Here is a 22,387-nt window from a genome sequence, read left to right on the forward strand (position 1 = left end):
TCAGGAGCCCAAATGAACATTAAAGCTGTTTTTCTTGCTGTAATCATTCCTCCTGTTCATACTGACCATTAGAAGATCCCTTCATAATGACCTTACAATGGAAGTGATGGAGGACAAAATCCACAGTCCTCCTTCTGTGCAAAAATGTATTTTAAACTTTATCTGAAGTTAATATGAAGCTTCAGCGTCCAAATGAGTCAAATCAAGTGACAGAAAGAGGGACTTTGGCACTAATAATAAAAACAATAATAAAAACTATACAGTAAAGTTTTTATATTGTAGCTGGTATATTATATCATCATTATGCAATATTAAATCCATCCTGAACCACCTTAAAGTGTTTCACACTCTCAGTAATAGAAGCATTAACAGAACATGAGATGAAAACAGTCTGTTAGAGTCAAATCCAATCAGATGTGCAGTAGAGAAGCTGTAAAACAGACTTCACCTCACTGTTGATGTTAGAGCTCCACCTGCTGGACACAACAGTGTCAAACACACAAGAGAGGTTCAAATGTTCATTATTCTGAGCAGATGAAGGACTTCTTCACCTTTTTGTTTAATTTCACCTTTTAAGTCAACATGGATGAGAAGTATTTAAAGTGCTCAGAATAAATTAACTAGTAACTAAATCACAGGTGTAAAAGAGTCTTTGAATTATATAAAAACTGTGAGAACAAACTGCATCAGCAGATCAGTGGACAGCAGTAAACCTCAGCAGCATTGACTCAAAGACATTTATGATATTTACTCAAAGACATTATTTATCTGGTCTGTGTGAAAATGTCAGTTGGTATAAAATGATTCAGACCAACTGTGGCTGGTCAGCATCAGTCATTTAGTCCTGAGCTGAACCGTTATTGTAGGAATGATATTTCCACCTGAGGTTCACACCACAAATGTGTGTTTTAAGTGTTTTCTATACAAACAGTTCCCTGTTTGAACTGAACAATATAATGTGTTGCAGATGCTAAACTAGTTATTTGTTCATGTTTGGCAGGATTGGATTTCTTTATTGAACACTGGACAAGTATAGCAGGAATACTAGGAGTTACTTGGGTTGATAAGATGAAGGAAATAGAGAAATAAATGCAGAGGTGAATGAAGACGTGAGTCAGATAAAACAAACTTCCTTCCTCAGTGTCTCCTGTGCAGGTAGAAACAAACCTGTCAGCTCTGTTCTGTTTCATCACTTTATCTGTTTGACTTCAGCATTAAACATCAGTCCACACTGAACTACAGAGAAAACACTTTATTCATCTTTCTGCAAGAATGAACAAACACACCAAAGATCAAATACAGACAAGTTGATTTGAGATTAATATGAATTATGTCTTAAATTGATATATACAGTTATAAAACATCTGTTCTTATTTGACATGTAACAAAAAGCAAAGCGTTCATCATCTATAATGACATTTTTCATCATTTTGATTTATCTGATGAGCAGTTTAAATGATTTTCATACTTGTTTAATATTTGATTTGATATTTGTGATTTCACTGATATTATAAACATCATGTTCTTCCTCATTCAAAAGAAAACAAAGATCATTTTAAACACCATGCAGAGCTTTCAGCTGCTGAACTTCTTCACTACGCTTATATATATATATATATATATATATATATATATATATATATATATATATATATATATATATATATATATATATACATATACATACATACATATATATATATATACATATATATATATATATATACATATACATATACATACATATATATATACATATACATATATATACATATACATATATATATATATATACATATACATATATATATACATATACATATATATATACATATATATAGTACATATATATATATATATATATATATATATATATATATATATATATATATATATATATATATATATCTATATATATATATATATATATATATATATATATATATATATATATATATATATATATATACTAATTTTTGTTGTTTAAGTAATCACACAAATATTTAGAGAAAAGAAGAAAAAAACACAAAAATGCTTTCAGCTTTCAGCTTTCAGCTGCTGAACTTCTTCACTACGCTTATATATATATATATATATATATATATATATATATATATATACATACATACATATATATATATATACATATATATATATATATACATATACATATACATACATATATATATACATATACATATATATATACATATATATATATATACATATATATATATATATATATACATATACATATATATATACATATACATATATATATATACATATATATATACATATATATATATATATATATATATATATATATATATATATATATATATATATATATATATATATATATATATACTAATTTTTGTTGTTTAAGTAATCACACAAATATTTAGAGAAAAGAAGAAAAAAACACAAAAATGCAATAATTCCTATCAAAACAGTGCAGATGAAAACAACACAACAAAGAATAAAGATTTTCTACAGATGTAAAAGGTTCAGGCTGAAACTGCAGATCATTGTGTCTACCATTTTAAAATATTTAAACTATTTGGTTTAAAAAAGTAAATAAGAAAAAACATCACAGCATCTCTACCACACTGATGTCAATGTTTCACTCTGATTTTACAAAACTTTACAGCAAACTGAAACAAAGAAGATCCTGAATGTTACAGATTAAACATTATTATCAGTGATTCAGACCAGCAGCCGTTTGAAACTAAATATTCTACAGTCAGTGAGATGTTTAGATATTAAAAGCCTGATGTATCACAGATGTGACTACAGTTCATCTCTTAGACGACACTACAAAGAATATATCAGTACAACCAGAATTATTTCATGATATTAATCACTGGATTTGCAAAAGAGAAAGTTTATTACATATAACATTACATATTACATATAATTCACTAAATCAAGTGAGTATCAGGTACTTCTAGTCTTCTTAATGTTCCCTCTTTGTGTTTAATCAGACAGTGTTTCTCTGCTGAGCAGCAGTGGAAGAACACAAAGAAGGAATTTTTTACAGTGTAACAGGTGTTGTGTTGTATCTGTGGAAGATCCTCACTTGATTTGTTTAACTCAGACTGAAGCTGAAGCTTCATTTTAACTTGAAAATGCATTTTTACACAGAACAAGGACTGTGGATTTTGGCCCCCATATCTAGTTTAGGGGCCCTAGAGAGGAATTTGGCCCAGAAGGATTACAGCGACTAACAACTCTTTCAACACACATGTGGGCATGTGAGGATCAGATTTAAAGACTTCTTAGATCTGAATCTATCATTTTAAGTTAAACTTCATAAAAGTGTAATAATCTCCTCTAATGTTAGTTTCATTTGTAAGTTGTGTTTTTATTTCAGGCTGGTGATGCAAATCAGCTAAAATATCCTGCAGAATTCAGAATCATCATTCCTATATATCTGTATCAAGTCACTTATTTGTTCTTCATGTATTTTTTGCAGATTTTCCTTTTCCTCCTGAGTTTTCACCTTTTCCATTTCCTTTTCTTGTTTTTCCACTAAGTCGTTGAGTCTTTTCAGATATTTTCTCTTTTGGTGCACTCTTTTCACTAAGTCTTTGATTTCTCTTTGATGTTGTTCCCTGCTCTGTTTTTCTTTGTCGGCTTTTAGTGCCTTTAACAGGTCATACTGCTGACCTTTGTCTTTCAGTTGTTTCTCATGTTCTTGCTTCTGAGCTGCAATGAATTCATTGAACTCTTCAGCTTTCTTTCTGGCTTCATCTTCATATGTCTTCTTCATATTCTCCATTTCTTTCTTATTCTTCTCCTCTAATTCTTTTCTCTCTTTCTCCTCTTGTTCTCTTCTGATTTGATCTTCTTTTCTTTTCTTTTCATATTCTTCTCTTTCTTCCTCATATTCTTCTTGGAGCTTTTTTAATCTTCTCTGTTCTTCATGTCGTCTCTCTTCATCTTCTCGATATCGTTTCTCCTGCATTTCTTTTTGTTTCTTCTCCCAGGCCTCTCGTTCTTCTCTCATCTCTTCTCTGTTCTGCATCAGCTTTTTATTAAGGTTTTCTTTTTCTTCTGATTCTAACTTGATCTTTTCCTCCAAAGCCTCAAGTTGTTGTTCCCACTCCCGTCTTTGAATTTCTTCCTGGTTTTTCCGCTTCTTGTCTTCTTCTTCTCTCTTTTCCTGTTCTTTCTTTCTCTCTTCACGTTCTTTCTGAATCTTTTCCTCCTTCTCCAGAAGTTGTTTCTCTCTCAGTTTTCTCTCCTGTTCAATTTCTGCTCTCTGCTGTTCTCCTCTGATTTGATCTTCTTTTCTTTTCTTTTCATATTTTTCTCTTTCTTCCTCATATTCTTCTTGGAGCTTTTTTAATCTTCTCTGTTCTCCCTGTCGTCTCTCTTCATCTTCTCGATATCGTTTCTCCTGCATTTCTTTTTGTTTCTTCTCCCAGGCCTCTCGTTCTTCCCTCATTTCTGCTCTGCTCTGCATCAGCTCTTTATTAATGATTTGTTTTTCTTCTGATTCAAACTTTATCTTTTTTTCCAATGCAGCAAGTTGTTGTTCCCACTCCTGTCTTTGAATTTCTTCCTCTCTTTTCCTCTTCCTGTCTTCTTCTTCTCTCTTTTCCTGTTCTTTTTTTCTCTTATCACGTTCTTTCTGAATCTTTTCCTCCTTCTCCTGAAGTTGTTTCTCTCTCAGTTTTCTCTCCTGTTCAATTTCTGCTCTCTGTTGTTCTCCTCTGATTTGATCTTCTTCTTTTCTTTTCTTTTCATATTCTTCTCTTTCTTCCTCATATTCTTCTTGGAGCTTTTTTAATCTTCTCTGTTCTTCCTCTCGTCTCTCTTCATCTTCTCGACATCGTTTCTTCCACATTTCTTTTTGTTTCTTCTCCCAGGCCTCTCGTTCTTCTCTCATCTCTTCTCTGCTCTGCATCAGCTTTTTATTAAGGTTTTCTTTTTCCTCTGATTCTAACTTGATCTTTTCCTCCAAAGCTGCAAGTTTTTGTTCCCACTCCTGTCTTTGAATGTCTTCCTGGTTTTTCCGCCTCTCGTCTTCTTCTTCTCTCTTTTCCTGTTCTTTCTTTCTCTCTTCACGCTCTTCCTGAATCTTTTCTTCCTTCTCCTGAAGTTGTTTCTCTCTCAGTTTTCTCTCCTGTTCAATTTCTGCTCTCTGTTGTTCTCCTCTGATTTGATCTTCTTTTCTTTTCTTTTCATATTCTTCTCTTTCTTCCTCATATTCTTCTTGGAGCTTTTTTATTCTTCTCTGTTCTTCCTGTCGTCTCTCTTCATCTTCTTGATATCGTTTCTCCCACATTTCTTTTTGTTTCTTCTCCCAGGCCTCTCGTTCTTCTCTCATCTCTTCTCTGCTCTGCATCAGCTCTTTATTAATGATTTGTTTTTCTTCTGATTCAAACTTTATCTTTTTTTCCAATGCAGCAAGTTTTTGTTCCCACTCTTGTCTTTGAATGTCTTCCTGTCTTTCCCTCTTCATGTCTTCTTCTTCTCTCTTTTCCTGTTCTTTTTTTCTCTTATCACGTTCTTTCTGAATCTTTTCCTCCTTCTCCTGAAGTTGTTTCTCTCTCAGTTTTCTCTCCTGTTCAATTTCTGCTCTCTGTTGTTCTCCTCTGATTTGATCTTCTTCTTTTCTTTTCTTTTCATATTCTTCTCTTTCTTCCTCATATTCTTCTTGGAGCTTTTTTAATCTTCTCTGTTCTTCCTGTCGTCTCTCTTCATCTTCTTGATTTCGTTTCTCACACATTTCTTTTTGTTTCTTCTCCCAGGCCTCTCGTTCTTTTCTCATCTCTTCTCTGTTCTGTTCCAGCTTTTTACCAATGTTTTCTTTTTCCTCTGATTCTAACTTGATCTTTTCCTCCAAAGCTGCAAGTTTTTGTTCCCACTCCTGTCTTTGAATGTCTTCCTGGTTTTTCCTCTTCTTGTCTTCTTCTTCTCTCTTTTCCTGTTCTTTCTTTCTCTCTTCACGCTCTTTCTGAATCTTTTCTTCCTTCTCCTGAAGTTGTTTGTCTCTCAGTTTTCTCTCCTTTTCAATTTCTGTTCTCTGTTTTTCTATTCGTCTTTTCATTGCCTCCATTTCTTCTTCATGTTTTCTTTCAAGTTCCTCCCTCTCTCTCTTCATCTCCTCTTCTTTCTTTATTGCTGCCTCGGCCTCTTGCAGCATCTCATTGGTGTAGCAGCTGCCACCATTTTTCTTCACCATGGAGTCAATCTTATTTATCAGTTCACTGACTTGTGTGCGGTTTTGTTTATCACGGTTATCAAACACATGGTATCTTCCTCCACAGTCAGCAATCAGCTTCTTAAAGGAATCATCACATTTCTCCTCTATGTAATCTTCAATGGATTGCTCATCATCCTCCAGTGAATCTCCTCTTGTGAAAAGAATGATGGTGAACTTTTCTGAATTCTTCCCAAAAGCTTCCTTGATGAGTTTTATTGTCTCCTTCTCTTCTGGTGTGAATCTGCCAATCTGTAACACCAACAGGAAGACATGTGGTCCTGGAGCCAGAAGACTGATGCATTTCACCATCTCCTCATTAACCTCTTCATGGGACAAAGTGGAGTCAAACAGACCAGGAGTGTCGACCACAACGACAGGACGACCATCTACTTCACTCTGTGCTTCCTGACAGCGTTTGGTGACTGATGTTTGACATGACTCGGCCTCAAACTTTTCTCTTCCCAGAATGATGTTTCCTGAAGTGCTCTTTCCACAGCCAGTCTTCCCCAGAAGCACAATCCTGAGACTCTCTGAGCTCTGATTCTCATCATCACCTGTAACATCAAAACAACTGGAGTTACTTGACAATTGCTACATTAATCAACAACACAAAACAAGATCAAAGAAAATTAAAGCTGCAAGCAGGTTGGTCGGGACCTCGCACTCTGGCCCGTCGGGATCAGATCATTTTGCTTTTTGAAAATGATTCTTACAAGTGTGGTGTGCTTTTATTTTGAAAGTTTGATTGACATGTGTACTGTCAGGTGTGTAGAGACAATAAGTAACTGCAGCTGGACAGAAAAATACTCATATATTTGACTGGAGAGTGTGAGTGAACCCACACCTTTTTGAACATTTACTGCTTCCACATAGTTTTAGATACAAACTTCATTTGAACTTTAAATGAGTCACGAGACGTTGACCTACAAATCTTGAATTTACATGTGTTTTCTATCTTTTATTGTTTTTGAGATATTAGAGTGTGAGTTTTAAAGTCTTTTCTTGCTCCTCCTGTGATTTTATAATGAGTGTGTATTGCGGAATGTTTCACAGCACTGAGGGAGTGACATCACCAGGAGCAGTTGGAGAGGAGGATTTTAGAGTACGCTTCTTGTGAAATATCCTCATAAATCCCATTACTTTGGCCAAATCTTACACTAAATATCATATTTTTTAGTAAGAAATTTCGTGGTGAATCCACTGATACAGGTTTGAAAGTGATTAAACTTATAGTTTAGACGTTGGGAGCCTTTGTTTGACTCAAAGTTCATGCCCATAGATTGCCTCCCCATTGTTTTACATTGTAAGGGTGATGTGGCACTGCAACTTCAACTCAGGACTCATAAAATCCAAACCATTCGAGTTATTACAAAGTTTTTAACAACTTTTTTTCAGCACAGTGTCATAAGTCATGTATTAAAGTTTGAAGCCGATACCATTAACATCCTCAGAGGAGATAGAGTTTGTTTGGGGGCCAAAATTGGGGCAAAATCTTATTTTGAAAGGCTAATTGCAGACTTCCTGTTGGATTTAGGTCAGGGGTGTCACATACGATTTGTAGGTCTTGATGAGATGAATAATTGAGTTTTGGTTTGATCTCTCTACGACATTCCTATGGGCCGTGGCGGCCATATTAGTTACATAGGTGGCGCTAAAGTGCACATTTTGGCACTTTGGGGGATAATTTTTACATCTGATCAAATTTTTCACCAGACCTGATGTGTGTGCCAAATTTGGTGAGTTTTTGAGCATGTTTAGGGGGTCAGATTTAGGGTTTAAGTGGCGTAATAATAAAGAAAGAAACAAACAAACACACGAAAAACAATAGGGTCCTCGCCCTTAGGCAAGGACTACTGTTTTACAATTGTCCTCTGCCTTTTGGGCTTTGTCCCTAACTATTAAAGTGTACTTACAGGTGACCATGCTTTTTGTCTGAATTTGTGTAAGCTCAGTCTGTAGCAGGCTGATCTTTTCCATTTGGACACGTGCAAATCTTTGAGTTGTATAGCAGCATGATTTATCCTTGTTGGGTCTCATCTTCTCTACAGTATCCAACATCTCAGAGATCTGCTGCTTGTTCTCTATGTTGAGAACAACATGTCTTCCTCCACAGCTCTGAATGAGCTCCTGGATGTCTCTGTTCTTTCTTACAAAGTCAACAACAGCTGGAGCTGTAGGATCTGACTCCACAGTGAACAGAATCATGGTGAAGTCATTGACTGGAGAGCTGAATGTGTTCTGGATGGTCTTTAACTCTCCCTTGTCTTCATCAGTTAGGGGATCCACAGGTAGGACCAGGATGAAGGCATGGACGCCCTCAGGATCACAGAGGGAGATACACCTGAATGATTCCACCATCACTGCCTCCTGAGGCTTTCCATACAAGGCAGGCAGCTCCACCAGGGAAACCCGACGTCCACACACCTCTCCCTGATGTTTAACACACTCTGATGAGTTGGAGACTGAATGAAGCTCCGTCTGACCTAAAATGGCCTTGACTGCTGAAGTCTTCCCTGCTCCTCTCCTCCCACACAGAACCAGGTTTAAAACTGGTTTCATGTGTTCAGACTTTAGTCTTATGGTCTCTTCAGTGAAGGTGAGGAAGGTTCCTTTGATTTCATCCACAATGTCATCAATCTTGCCCATTAGTAGTTTATGGTCAGTTTTAAACATGTTGTAGTGTCTTCCTCCACAGTCTTCAATGAGCTGATTCACAGAGACGCTTGTTTTATCTTCATCATGTGTGATGATGACCATGGAGTGTTTAAAAGCATCTTGATCAAACAAACTCAGGATGAACCTCAGTGTTTGTCTGTTCTTCTCAGTGAAATCAGAAGGCTCCACTAACAGCAGCAGAACATTTGGTCCTGGAGGACAAAGAGTCACACAGTTCTTCATCTCTTCTCTGAAAGCTTCCACAGTCAGACTGAAGATGTCTGGAATTTTCACCACTGTTAGAGTTTTTCCTCTCCAATCTCCACAGGCGACTTCACATTGCTTGTTTGGGTTGATTTTTAACTTAGACTGTTTGCTTCCAGTGATGAAGTTGCACATTATTTTCTTTTTGTCTTCACTTTTGCCAACCATCACAATCCTGAGTTCACATGCTACGAAATAACAAAAAAAGGTTAAAGACTCCAATGAGCGGATTCTCATCACTCATTAATATGATCTGTCATTCATTTAATTTAATTAAATTAATTTGATTGCTACTTATGTTAAACCCATATGTCCTTCACATTTAAATATATGAATGTTCTCCATCATCTAGGCTCATAAATTAATGTCTGTAAGGTGGTTACAGTTTTCTTATGAAAGCTCTTTTCCAGTCAGTGATGTTTTTAATTCACTAAAATGACCGTTAGTTCCTACCAAACCTCTGACTGATGGTACAAATATCACCATACAGGTATATCTCAGTATTTATTATATATTATGTATCTGGATAATAATGATGTGATTTACTTACACTGGTGGGACGGGGAATATTCACTGGGAACTTGCTCCTCTGTAAAAGACACAGTGATGTCATGAAACACACAATGTTGTTATAGTCATTAGTGGTAATTATAAAAGTTACTGAATAACTTTTCTCCACTTACCAGGTGTTGTTGGATTCAAGTTGAAACCGACTCCTTCCCCTTTGAGGCTTTTCTGATCACATGTTAAACCTGTTGCTGCATCTTCAAATAAATCACAACTCAAATGTCCGTTGTTCTCTTTCACACTTTGACCCAAACGTGTTAACAACTCTGGAAGTTCAAGGTTCTTCTGCTTCAAATATCTGTCTTTACACATTCTGATCAGGTCTTTCAGGGGTTGGTCTGGATCATCTTTTTCCATGAAACCTAAACTCTGCTCTCTGGTTGGTGATATCAATATCAGTGAATGATCAAATGATTGATCACTAAAGAGTTGAAGAACTCTGCAGAGTCTCAGTTTGTGTTCCTCAGTGAAGTCTTCAGGCTGTAGAACCAGCAGGAACACATGAGGTCCAGGATCAGAGAGACTCACACAGTTTCCTACATGTTCGCACAGTTTGTGTTGTGAGATATTTGGAAGCAGCAGATCTGGGGTGTTGATGAGAACTATTTCTTTCTCCTTCAACTGTCCTCTGACTCTCTGACAGCAGTCTGGTTCTTCCTCAGTGTTGAACTCAGTCTTTCCCAGTATGAAGTTCCCCACTGAACTCCTCTCAGACCAGCTGTTCCCCAGCAGAACAACTCTCAGCTCAGACACTGAGAAGGAAAAAAACTATGAATTATTCACAGCAACTGTGTGCGGATTTAATCCAAAGTCAGCAGCTCAAGTTATCAACAAAAGGCAGATTTGGAGAAACTCTGTCAGCCATTAATCTTCTATATTTCATTAAATCAGACATTTTGGACCCTCAGATCTCATTAAACAACAGAATATTTATGACTAAGGTCAGTTTGACTCACTGTAAGGTGGCAGGTATCCAAAGCTGCTGCTGCGCTTACGTGGTTGCAGATCATCTGTAATATACAATAAATTATTTATTATTTCCCATGTATTGTGTAACAAGTGACAGTAAAATGAGAGTAACAGTGGTATCATTATAATCTTTAATAATCTTTTAAAAATTAATATCAAGTATTATTTAGTTATGACATGGTCTAAAGTCCCACCTAATTTCACTAAATTCTTTTTCAGCTAACTAACAAACAAAACAGCAAATACACATTCAGGAGTGAAAACAAAACTACTTGGCACAGATAAAAAAAAAATCATGTAGAGAAACTGTATCTCTGCAGCAAGTCAAGAGAAGCTGAAATATAATGCATAAATTTAGGCGTAGAGTACAGACATTACAAGTTTAATCCCATAGAAGAAATTCTTGTTCCCTGCAACTTTGTTATTCTGTCAAACTATATAGATGAACTAAAATGAAGTATATTAATTAGAAATACGTTCTTAATCAGTGCATATCTGTGAGGTAAAGTCTGTCTGGACTCACCAGAAGCTGCAGCCATACTGTCACTCTGCTGGAAACCCACAAGACAGAAATTCAACTGGTGCTGCTGACTGATAAAAACACAAAATTACAACAAAACTCAATTCTTTTTGGATTCACTTCAATTAAAATTGAGAGGATGAAGTGAGAAGATCTACGCAAGCAAGCAAGTAAAGTTTATTTATATAACAACTTTCACAAACACCAGTTATAAAGTGCTTCACAGTCAAAGAAATAAAATAAAATAAAATAAAATAAAATAAAATAAAATAAAATAAAATAAAATAAAATAAAATAAAATAAAATCTGAATAAATAAAAAACAGACACCAGATAAAATATACAAGGAGAGCAGATAAAATGGACAAATTAAGATAAGATAGCACATACAAATGCATGTCTGAACAAATGGGTTTTTAGCTGCTTTTTAAAAGAGTCTACATTATCCAAGGACCTTAAGCTTGTTGGAAGACGTTCCAAAGCTTAGCATGATCTCCCCAGGTCTTAAAATGTGTACGAGTTACACTTAGAAAGCCCTGGGTGGAGGACCTAAGCTTGTGGTGTAGGGGTGGAGAAGGTCCGTAATGTACTGTGGAGCCTGGCCATGTAGGGCTCTATGAGTGAGGACCAAAATTTTAAAATTAATTTTAAAATTTACTGGAAGCCAGTGCAGTGAGATTAAAATAGGAGTTGTATGTGACCATCTGTTGGATTGTGTTAAGAGTCTAGCAGCAGCATTTTGGACAGTTTGTAAGCGTTGTACAGAAGATTTATTAAGACAGGTAAAAAGAGAGTTGCAGTAGTCCAAAAGTGATGAGATTAAAGCATGTATTAACATCTCCACCTCATTTCTCATTTTTAAAAATGTATATAGATTGATAAAGGTGATGGTACCGACTAGCAGTGGTTGTTCAGTCAACACATTAAATACCATATAATGTCTTGTTTTATGGCTGCTCCACACAGTTTAGCAGACTGCCTGAGTTCTTACCCCTGATCACTCATAAATGTTGCAGCATGCAGAGATCGTTTAGGTGTATGTCATTTGTAATCTGTAATTATATAAAAAGGTGCAACAGCTTGACTTAACATGCTAATAAAACATATAAAGCATATTGTTTGACAGCTTGGTATTTTGAACAATACAAATATAAAATGGTTGACAAAAGAATTGCATTTTGTGTTTATTGCAACACCCTAGAAGCTTCCTTGACTGGTGATCCCTAAGAAACAATAAAGGCTCAGTGCCTTGCTCAAAGGCTCCCGTCTGGACCACAGTGTGTCTCATTCAGCTTCCTACCAACATTTAAGACTTTTAAAAAGCTGCATTTGTTGAAAATTGAATGCATTCTTAGCTTTTTCTAAACTATAAATTAACAAACATACTGAAGCAGTTTTACTATGAGAAGCAGAAGCAGGACCAGTTAGACTGGTGTTCTTGTCACTGTAATCTTATCATGTGACCTTGTTCCTTCTTGGACTTTATTTTGGACTTTGGACTCTGAGATAAGGCATGATTTATTTGCCGTCTATAAAACTGATAAGCATGAATAACACCAGAAAAGACTAGAAACAGCTGCATTTTATAAGGATTTCTAAACAAGTTAATTAAATACAGTAAGTCTTTGCATTTTGGAACAAAAACAAACAAGATATATTTTTAAATAACATTAAAAAGACCAGAATCATTTGTGTCCTCTTCAAACACTTGAAATGCTTCACCTACCTGAACTTGTTGCTGTTGTCACCAGTTGTACATCGTCATTGTGCTTTTTACAGCAGATAGTTTTCAGCTGTTGGAGCCACTGTGACAGTGACACTCTGCTGCATCAGACCTGAACAGTCAGCACACAAAATAAAAATCAGTTCTCAGTTAACAATGATAATGTAAATATACCATTTAAAAAACAAGAAATACAGGCAGAAGAAAAACTAGAAATCCATTTACACTGTTAAGTGATTCAAGTGTAAAATGAAAAGTTAAATTTGTAAAACTTGAAGTGATGATTAAAAATTGTCATTTGTGTCGTTGTGCTACGAGACAGAACTGTAATGTAAACTGTGTTTCTAATAACTGACAGTTAAGTCATCTCAACAAAGCTGAACATTTAGTCACATGATTGTTGAATCAACCTGCATTACACTGTTTCTATTAAGTCATTAAGTGCATATTTTCTTTCTTCTCATATTTCTTTGGTTAAATCTACTCACCTGAAGTTGTTACTGCACCATTTCACCTTCAAGCTCGTAACGGAAAGTACAGACTTCATAGTGATAACTGACTCACTGAGAGTGAACAAAAGGTGTGTCAGGAGCAAACGAGGAACCTGATTGAATAGAAAAACTTGACTTTAATCTGAACTCTAGTCAAACATTAATCAAACATCCTTGTATTTCAAGATGCCTGTCCCTGTGGATATAAGGGTCATTTTGTAAGACAGTAACAACATGTGGTTGGTTTATTCAGTCAGGTTTAGGGAGAGTTCATGTTGATGTCTGAGTGAAAGACAGAACTGTCAGTAGTAGATTTTTATTCCACTTTGCATAATAAATAGTATAATATAAATAAAAGAAAAAAGTTGACTGTTGATTGTTATAATGTTTAAATTGGCAGCTAGTCTCAAGTAGAAGAAAAGGAAGGAAGTGATCGCCTGGACGGGAGGAAAAACATTCATAAACAAGAAAAAAATAATTGCATGTCATAGAAAAGTGAACTGGCTAAAGGTCTGATCCTACTGAGAATATGAAGATAAAGTTAAAAGTAATAGTAGTCAAATTAATATGAAAATTAATATGCAGATAAATCTTAAGCCGGTTTTCCCTTCAGATGATGATCCATCCAAACTTGGCAGCAACACACAGTCACACTCCAATAAATCAGACCTTTGATCTGCTGTTCGATTGTAAAATAAAACTGTAACAGAGGTGAAGTTACTGTGTGGAAACTTGATATTCTGGCAACCAAAGAGAAATTCACACAAAGTTATCAGAAGGAATAATTTGTCAATTATTTCACACCTGTTTACTTTTTGTTAAACTACAGTAATTGTTTGTTATCTTACATATGTTGAAATCAAGAAACATGGATTCTAAATGTTCTTCATGTCTTTGGTTTAAGGTAAATACTAATATCTGGATAAATTCAGTTACTATAGCTGCCAAGAGAGCTGCTCACTGAGGAGAAATGGCTGCTCAGATTGTGAATGTCAGATTCAGAAAGTCAAACTGCAGGTCAGATGTTTATTTTATTGGTTAATGATAATCGGTACAGATCAACCAACAACCTGGTCAGAGTTAATGTTTAATATCATTGACTGAATTCCTGTCAGATTAAAACAGAAGCAAAAGTTTTCTCAGGTGAGTTGTTGTTACCTGTGTGAAGTTTTTACTTTCATGTACTTTAATAACAGAGAAGGTGCAAAAGCAAATTAGTAAAAACATTTCTGATCTAAATAACAGTTAAGCCTGTATCTAAGTGTCAGTTTGTTTTATAGCTTAAAGTCAGTGTGTGATCACATTTAGTTTCTTTCATCCTGTTCAAAGGTTTAATTTACTGATAAAGGGTCTGATTTATTGGAGTGACTGTGTGTTGTTCCAAGTTTGGCTGCATGTCCAGAATCAGATATTGAAGGGATGTTAGGACATGTCTGTGCAGTAAAGTGGATATTTTGGAATAATTAGGACATTTTTGAAAGATTACAGTAGTGTGTCTGTGCTTTTTGGTTAATACAGTTGTCTAGTTGAACTGTCCATTAATTTCATGTCATGGATGATAAAACTAGACTGTTTAGTCTGACAGCCAATCAGATTTGAGAATTGTCAGCAGTCAAGTTAAAGATTATTTAAAAAGACACCAGTAGACATCAGAAACCAGTATTTACTCTTTTACATTGTTTAACAACATTTATTAAAATCACAATGACAACATTTAACACCAAATATGATCAAGAGAACCAGGATGTACTTATTTAAATTTCAAAACAAATTAAAGCAACTCTGCATGTAGTTTATGAAATTAATGAAAATATATAATATACGTTTTGGTAAAATATACTCAAGGATTTCTTTCATTTATTCATTCAATTTTTATTCATACAGAGAGGTCCAATGAGAGAATTTCAAAAACAATAACAAGCATTAATACAACCATTCAAATATAGATGGATAACAAGAGATGGGATACAGAGGAAAATGATAAAAGCAGGAGTTTAATTCAACAATAAGGGATAAAAAACAAACTGTGAGATCTACACTGATCTGACCACAGCAGGTACAGATGAAGTCGGATCAGACAAATAGTTTAGTTGATTCAATCAATCAATCAATCAATCAATCAATCAGTTTTTATTTATATAGCGCCAAATCACAACAAAAGTCTTTGCCAAGACCGTACTCTTTAATTTACAGAGACCCAACAATTCTCCCATGAGCAGCACTTGGCGACAGCAGTAAGGAAAAACTCCCCTTTAACAGGAAGAAACCTCAAGCAGAACCCGGCTCCTTGTGGGCGGCCATCTGCTTTGACCGGTTGAGTTGAGAGAGAGAAAGAAAGAGGGAAAGGGGGTGGGGGGTGGGACACACACACACACACAGAATAACAACAATCATAACAATAACAACAACAGCCGCAACAGCAGCAGCAACAGCCAGGGAAGGATGCCAACAGGACTGTGAAGGACCACGAAGGCTCGGCCCAGAACCCAGGGTTTCCTGCGAGATGAGAAAGCACAAAAAACTCCGGGGAAGAAGCAAAGTTAGTGACATGCATTGATGTTACATGAATGCATACAGATGGAGAGGAGGAGGAGAGAGGAGCTCAGTGCATCATGGGAAGTCCCCCAGCAGTCTAGGCCTATAGCAGCATAACTAAAGGCTGATCCAAGGTGAGCCTGGTCGGCCCTAACTATAAGCTTTATCAAAAAGGAAAGTTTGAAGCCTACTCTTAAACATAGAGAGGGTGTCTGCACCCCGGACTGAATCTGGAAGATGGTTCGACAGGAGAGGAGCCTGATAGCTGAAGGCTCTGCCTCCCATTCTACTTTTAAAGACTGTAGGAACCACCAGTAAGCTGCATACTGGGAGCGCAGTGTTCTAGTGGGATAATACGGTACTATGAGCTCTTCAAGATATGATGGTGCCTGACCATTAAGGGCTTTGTAAGTTAGGAGAAGGATTGTAAATTCTATTCTAGATTTTACAGGAAGCCAATGTAGCGAAGCTAAAATGGGAGAAATATGATCTCTTTTTCTAGTTTTAGTCAGTACACATGCAGCTGCATTCTGGACCAGCTGGAGAGTCTTTAGAGACTTGTTAGGGCAGCCTGATAAAAAGGAATTGCAATAATCCAGCCTAGAAGTAACAAATGCGTGGACTAGTTTTTCTGCATCTTTTTGGGACAGGATGTGCCTGATTTTTGCAATATTACGTAAGTGAAAAAAGGCTGTCTGTGAAATTTGATTTATGTGGGAGTTAAAGGACATATCCTGATCAAAGATAACTCCTAGATTCCTTACGGTGGTGCTGGAGGCCAGGGTAATGCCATCCAGAGCAGCTTTATCATTAGATAATGTGTTTCTAAGGTGTTTAGGGCCAAGCACAATAACTTCAGTTTTATCTGAGTTTAGTAGTAGAAAATTGCAGGTCATCCAGGTCTGTATGTCCTTAAGGCATGCTTGGAGTTTGTTTAACTGATTGGTTTCATCAGGCTTCATTGATAAATATAATTGGGTATCATCTGCATAACAATGCAAATTTATGGAGTGTTTCCTAATAATATTACCTAAAGGAAGCATATATAAGGTGAATAGAATTGGTCAAAGTACAGAACCTTCACGGAGGATTCATCATTAACATGTACAAACTGAAATAAGTCTGATAAATAGGACTTAAACCAGCTTAATGCAGTCCCTTTAATGCCAATTAAATGTTCCAGTCTCTGCAAAAGGATTTGATGGTCAATTTTGTCGAATGCAGCACTAAGATCTAACAGGACAAGTATAGAGACAAATCCTTTGTCCGATGCAGTTAGGAGGTCATTTGTGACTTTCACCAGTGCTGTCTCTGTGCTATGATGCCTCTAAATCCTGACTGAAAATCCTCAAATAAACTATTGTTATATAGAAAGTCACATAACTGATTAGAGACTGCTTTCTCAAGGATCTTAGAGAGGAATGGAAGGTTAGATATAGGTCTATAATTGGCTAAAATGCCTGAATCAAGAGTAGGCTTCTTAAGAAGAGATTTAATTACAGCTACTTTAAAGGACTGTGGGACATAGCCTGTTACTAAAGACAGATTGATCATATCTAGTAAAGAAGTGCTAACTAAGGGTAAGACTTCCTTAAGCAGCCTGGTTGGGATGGGGTCTAAGAGACAGGTTGATGGTTTAGCTGAACAAATCATTGAAGTTAGTTCAGAAAAGTCGACTGGAGAAAAACAGTTCAAATATATGTCAGGATTTACTGCTGTTTCTGAGGTGCCTGTGTTTGGGGAGAAAACGGTCCTGTTGAGGGCAGGAAGTGATGAATTTTGTCTCTAATAGTTAGAATTTTATCATTAAAGAAGCTCATAAAGTCATTACTACTTAGTTATAGGAATACATGGATCAATAGAGTTATGACTCTTTGTCAGCCTGGCCAAAGTTTCTTAAACAAGTTCTTTATTGACCTTTTACATTTCAAAATGTCAGTAAATATATACAAATGCAATTCACATAGCGTATACATCCAAACTACTATGCTTTCTATTCTAGATATCATGTTATTTCCCCTCCCCCCAGCTCGTCAGCTCTCCCTTTGATGTCTCTGTAAGTCTGATTGTATCCATTCATTATGGATTAAGAGAGTGTGACAAATGATAATATCATATATATATATATATATATATATATATATATATATATACAAAAAGGTAAAACTGGTTGGGGATGAGGTAAGGGTTGGGTTAGAGAAGGGCCTCTGTAAGTCCTTGTAGCATTATATAAAGGGTTCTAGGTACTCATGAATCGTTGTGTGGTCCCTCTGAGTGTGTATTTACTTTTTTCTAATTTTAGGAAATACATAGTGTCTCTTATCCATCTTGTGAAGTTAAGTGGAGATGGCTTCTTCCAGCAGAGCAGGATGATCCTTCTAGCATTTAAGGACATGAAGGCTAAAGACTTCTCAAACTTTGCCTTTCGTAGGACATGGTTCTGGCATAACTCCAAATATGGCACACAGAGGGTTGGGAGAGATTGTTTTTTTAAAAAAACCTTTGTGTAAGCTTCAAAAATATTGGTCCAACATGTGAATATGATCTGCATGTTGGCCTTTACATCAAGGGCAAGAAAGATCTGCATTAGGAGACATATCTGACAGTCCCATATATGTTAGGTGGACTCTTAAAACAACCTTAAGCTGCACTGTTAAAAAAAAAAAAAAAAAAAAGTTATTTCAAAGAAATTTACTGTATTATTTTTTACAGTTTTTTCTACATGAAGTGTAAATGTCATAAAAACAGTAAATTAATTTTATTAAGAATATTCACCATAAAATAAAGGCTGTAATCTGTAAATGAAAATAATGGAATATTATAGTTTTCTTAAAAGGATTATTCAATTACTTAATGGTCCTGAATGTTAAATTACATTGAATCTTATGTAAAAATACAAAAAATACACAATACTGAATGTAAAATGAAGGCAACTGCATTATTACAGTCCAAATATTGTAAAATAAAAATAAAAATTCATTATAAAACATTGCCAGAATGTTAAACAAATGTATAAATCTGTACAAAAAAAGAAAAACACTTAAGAAATACCTTAAAATTACTTAATTTAAATGAAGGCTTGTTTTATACAGTATTCTTTTGTAAATTCATAGAATTATCCAATTTATCCTTAAGATTGTCACATCAAAGCACAAATTTCTGGATGTAAAACACAAAAAAGTTAAGTAAAATTATATTCAAATTACCCCATTAATGGTGTCTTGAGAGTTTTAGGCTTTAATTGTATGTGATTATCTCATCTATTTACAGTAAATTCCTGGTAAATATTGGTTTTACACTGTACAAAAAATAAGATCATGTGAAAATGGCTTACAAAAACATAATTTTAATAATCATTACTTTATATAAACATTATTTGAAAATAATTACAAGCAACTATCCAATATATTTACAGACTTTTCCAATTAATGTATGAGATTTACTGTATATAAACAGTATTTGATAGTAATTACGATTAACTATCCAATATATATCCATTTGACACTCTTCTTCAGAGGGAAATTTTTATATATTGTGTGTACACTGCCATCATTCTTCAGAACCTGCCACTTATAGGCTATTTGAAGCTAAAGAGAGCTCTTGTATTTAGGTCTTGATGCACAGCATATTGGTGTTGGGGCTACATATCAAGATCAAATCGTCATAAAATGTGTTTGTTGTATCCTATGTTCCATCCTGGTTGTTGAGACTGAAAGATCTCTTAATGATTGACATTGACAATTATGTCCCTTGCCTGTTTGTAATTATGTAGACATGAATAAATCACAGATGTTGGTATAGTGGTCTGCCAACTCCTAGCGGTAGAGTAGGACTTGTATTTAGCTTAGCAGTTATATGAAGAGGGGTTAACAGCGGTACTGAGACAGGTAGGACCAACCATGCCTTTTTAAGCACTGTAGGAGCCTTTCAACTAGCCTGACCATGAACCCTCACTGCATGGCCTCAGCCACTCCGCAGTTCAGCGAGACAACCCACAAGCAAGGGCTCTTCTGAGTATAGTTGGATCAATCAATGCAATAATTGTTACAGATTGTACACAGATTATACATGTATAAGGCCTGACAGGCACATGGAGAAGAAGTGTGTATTAGTTTAACAGAGGCCTCCCAGCAGTCGTCACTTTATTCCTCACCGCGGTCCATTTCCCACCATCCCCAAACTTCTTTAAGTGAAGGTGGAGAAATATTAAGTATAGTGTCATATAAAGACAAAATTAACCATCTGCTGACCAGGGAGAGTGAAAGAATATAATCTATTATGTTGTCTTTTGATAAATCTGGAAATGAAGCAAAGCTTTTCTGGACAATGTGTCTAATCTGAAGGTATCTGAAAAAATGAGATTTTGGCAAATCAAACATTTGACATAATTGTGATAATGAGGCAAATTTACCCTCTAAGAATCAGAAACTAATTAATTCTCTTATTAATACTTATTACCAGGTTAGAACAGTGGCATCAGTGGAGGCTGAAGGAAAGTTGTGGTTTCCTCAGATAGGGAAGTATAACAAGGTCATACTTACATCAAAATGCTTTTTAAATTGCCTTCAGATCTGCTTCACTGACAAACAATACGATTTAACCACTGATTTGTTGATTCAGTTTCAAATCCTGCTGCCCTCAGTTCAATCTGAGTGGAGTGTGTGTGTGTGTGTGTGTGTGTGTGTGTGTGTGTGTGTGTGTGTGTGTGTGTGTGTACACATACTCTTTATATATATATATATATCTATAACAAAAAAAATGTAAATGATTACTACAGAGTGAATACAGGAACGACCACATAAACAGGAACGATATTTACCTGAATGACAAAATAACACCATGAGTGATACAAGTATTAAAACACAAAATACATACAATACAATAAAAAACAGACAAACTCAACTGTCAAATCTTCATTTTCATCAACTCGAGTCAGTCTTTGTTCTAGAGTCTTAACTCAACATCATCGAAGCCAAAACAAGTTAAAATGTTTAATATTTAGGAAGCTGCTGTCAGTTCTGTAAGATCATAGTGACGTTGGCGTCCTGTTGCTGAGTTATGACCTGCTGCAGTGGACTCTGGTATTTATGAGTCTCAGGCGGCCATCTGGACTCCTTCAACAAGCTGCTGATGCATGTTGGGACATTTTCTGACTTTTTGGTGTCTTTAGGGTCCTGTGTAGTCTACAGGGGAGGATTTTTAACAATATTTATCTGTCAACATTTTATTTCATAATAGAGAAAAAACAATATGTTTTTTTGTTTTTAGCTTCTTCAAAAAATGAAACTCAGTAACTTTGTTGTGTTAAATTTTCTCCCATCACACTTTAAAGCTCATCAGTGAACTTTGCTGGGTTTGAAAGGAGGTTTTCTGTTGGTTTACACATTTCAGCACTTTGAGAAACATCATTTTGATCTGCTGTTTACACTCTGGTCACAAACTCTGGTCACTTTTGATGCAGTTGTTTGGTGTGATTTCGTATTGTTGTGCATTTCTAATATTTTGCCCTACATATGTAAATGAGGTGGACAAAATATTAAAAACACTTTAAGTAAAACAGTCCCATCTTTAAGTTATTAACATGTGAAGAAGACCAGCATATTTAACCTGATCAATGTGTCTGATCTCTGTTGATGGTAAACTGAATATTGTTTGAGTGCTGGATAAAAGAAGACGCCTCTCAGGACACTTTTCATTATTTTTTCACATTTTCTATTCCAGCTAGTCAAAATTTTATCTATTAATCAAGAAAATAATCAAAAGTTTACTTGACATTGAAAATAATTGTGATTTGGGTTCCAGTGTTTCCCTGTTGAGCTGCAGGTGGAAGTATAGTAACAAAAAGAGGAACTTTGGCACTAAAAAGACTGTAACGTTGAAAGATATCTACTTGATTTGACTCATTTGGACGCTGAAACTTCATATTAGCTTCAGATAAACTTTTAAATACATTTTTGCACAGAAGGAGGACTGTGGATTTTGTCCTCCATCACTTCCATTGTAAGGTCATTATGAAGGGATCTTCTACTGGTCAGTATGAACAGGAGGAATGATTACAGCAAGAAAAACAGGTTTCAATGTTCATTTGGGCTCCTGACTGTTAATTTGAAAAATTGTGAACCCGTCTTTTAGGAGCAGTTAATGTTTTTAATGAATATTAAAGATAAATAACAACAATCTGTACAGCAGCAAACATCTCATCCACACTCGTCACTATTTTTCTGCTTCTGGTAAAAGAAGACGACCAACTCATTCTGAATCCCGCCTGCTAAACTCTGATTGGCTCGTTGTTTTTCCATCTGAGGACAGCTGTCATACATCAGCAGACCTGTCTGAACTGTTGAAAAATTAGATGATAGATGTGGACGGAGATTCAGGTTACTGTGAGAACTTTACATCATCAATAGTCAGTTAAGATTTGAGGAATAAGGGTTCAGTATTTGTGTG

General features: G+C 35.5%; 2 protein-coding genes across 2 annotated transcripts in view; both read right to left on the reverse strand.

Moving 5' to 3' along the window:
• The window catches only part of LOC122968417 (putative leucine-rich repeat-containing protein DDB_G0290503), a 635,740-nt gene that overhangs the window by 40,287 nt on the left and 573,066 nt on the right, over positions 1-22,387 (reverse strand). The gene's annotated exons all lie outside the window — the stretch shown is intronic.
• On the reverse strand, positions 401-13,453 carry LOC122966761 (GTPase IMAP family member 8-like). Its single transcript, XM_044331090.1, has 8 exons — positions 13,403-13,453; positions 11,196-11,263; positions 10,660-10,713; positions 9,820-10,455; positions 9,687-9,725; positions 8,131-9,324; positions 5,295-6,771; positions 401-473 (listed from the first exon to the last, which is right to left on the reverse strand). The coding sequence occupies exons 2-8, from the start codon at positions 11,209-11,211 to the stop codon at positions 401-403; spliced, it is 3,489 nt and encodes a 1,162-aa protein (XP_044187025.1). The 5' UTR covers positions 11,212-11,263; positions 13,403-13,453.

Source organism: Thunnus albacares, chromosome 2, assembly GCF_914725855.1.
Source record: "Thunnus albacares chromosome 2, fThuAlb1.1, whole genome shotgun sequence".
Classification (NCBI taxonomy): domain Eukaryota; kingdom Metazoa; phylum Chordata; class Actinopteri; order Scombriformes; family Scombridae; genus Thunnus; species Thunnus albacares.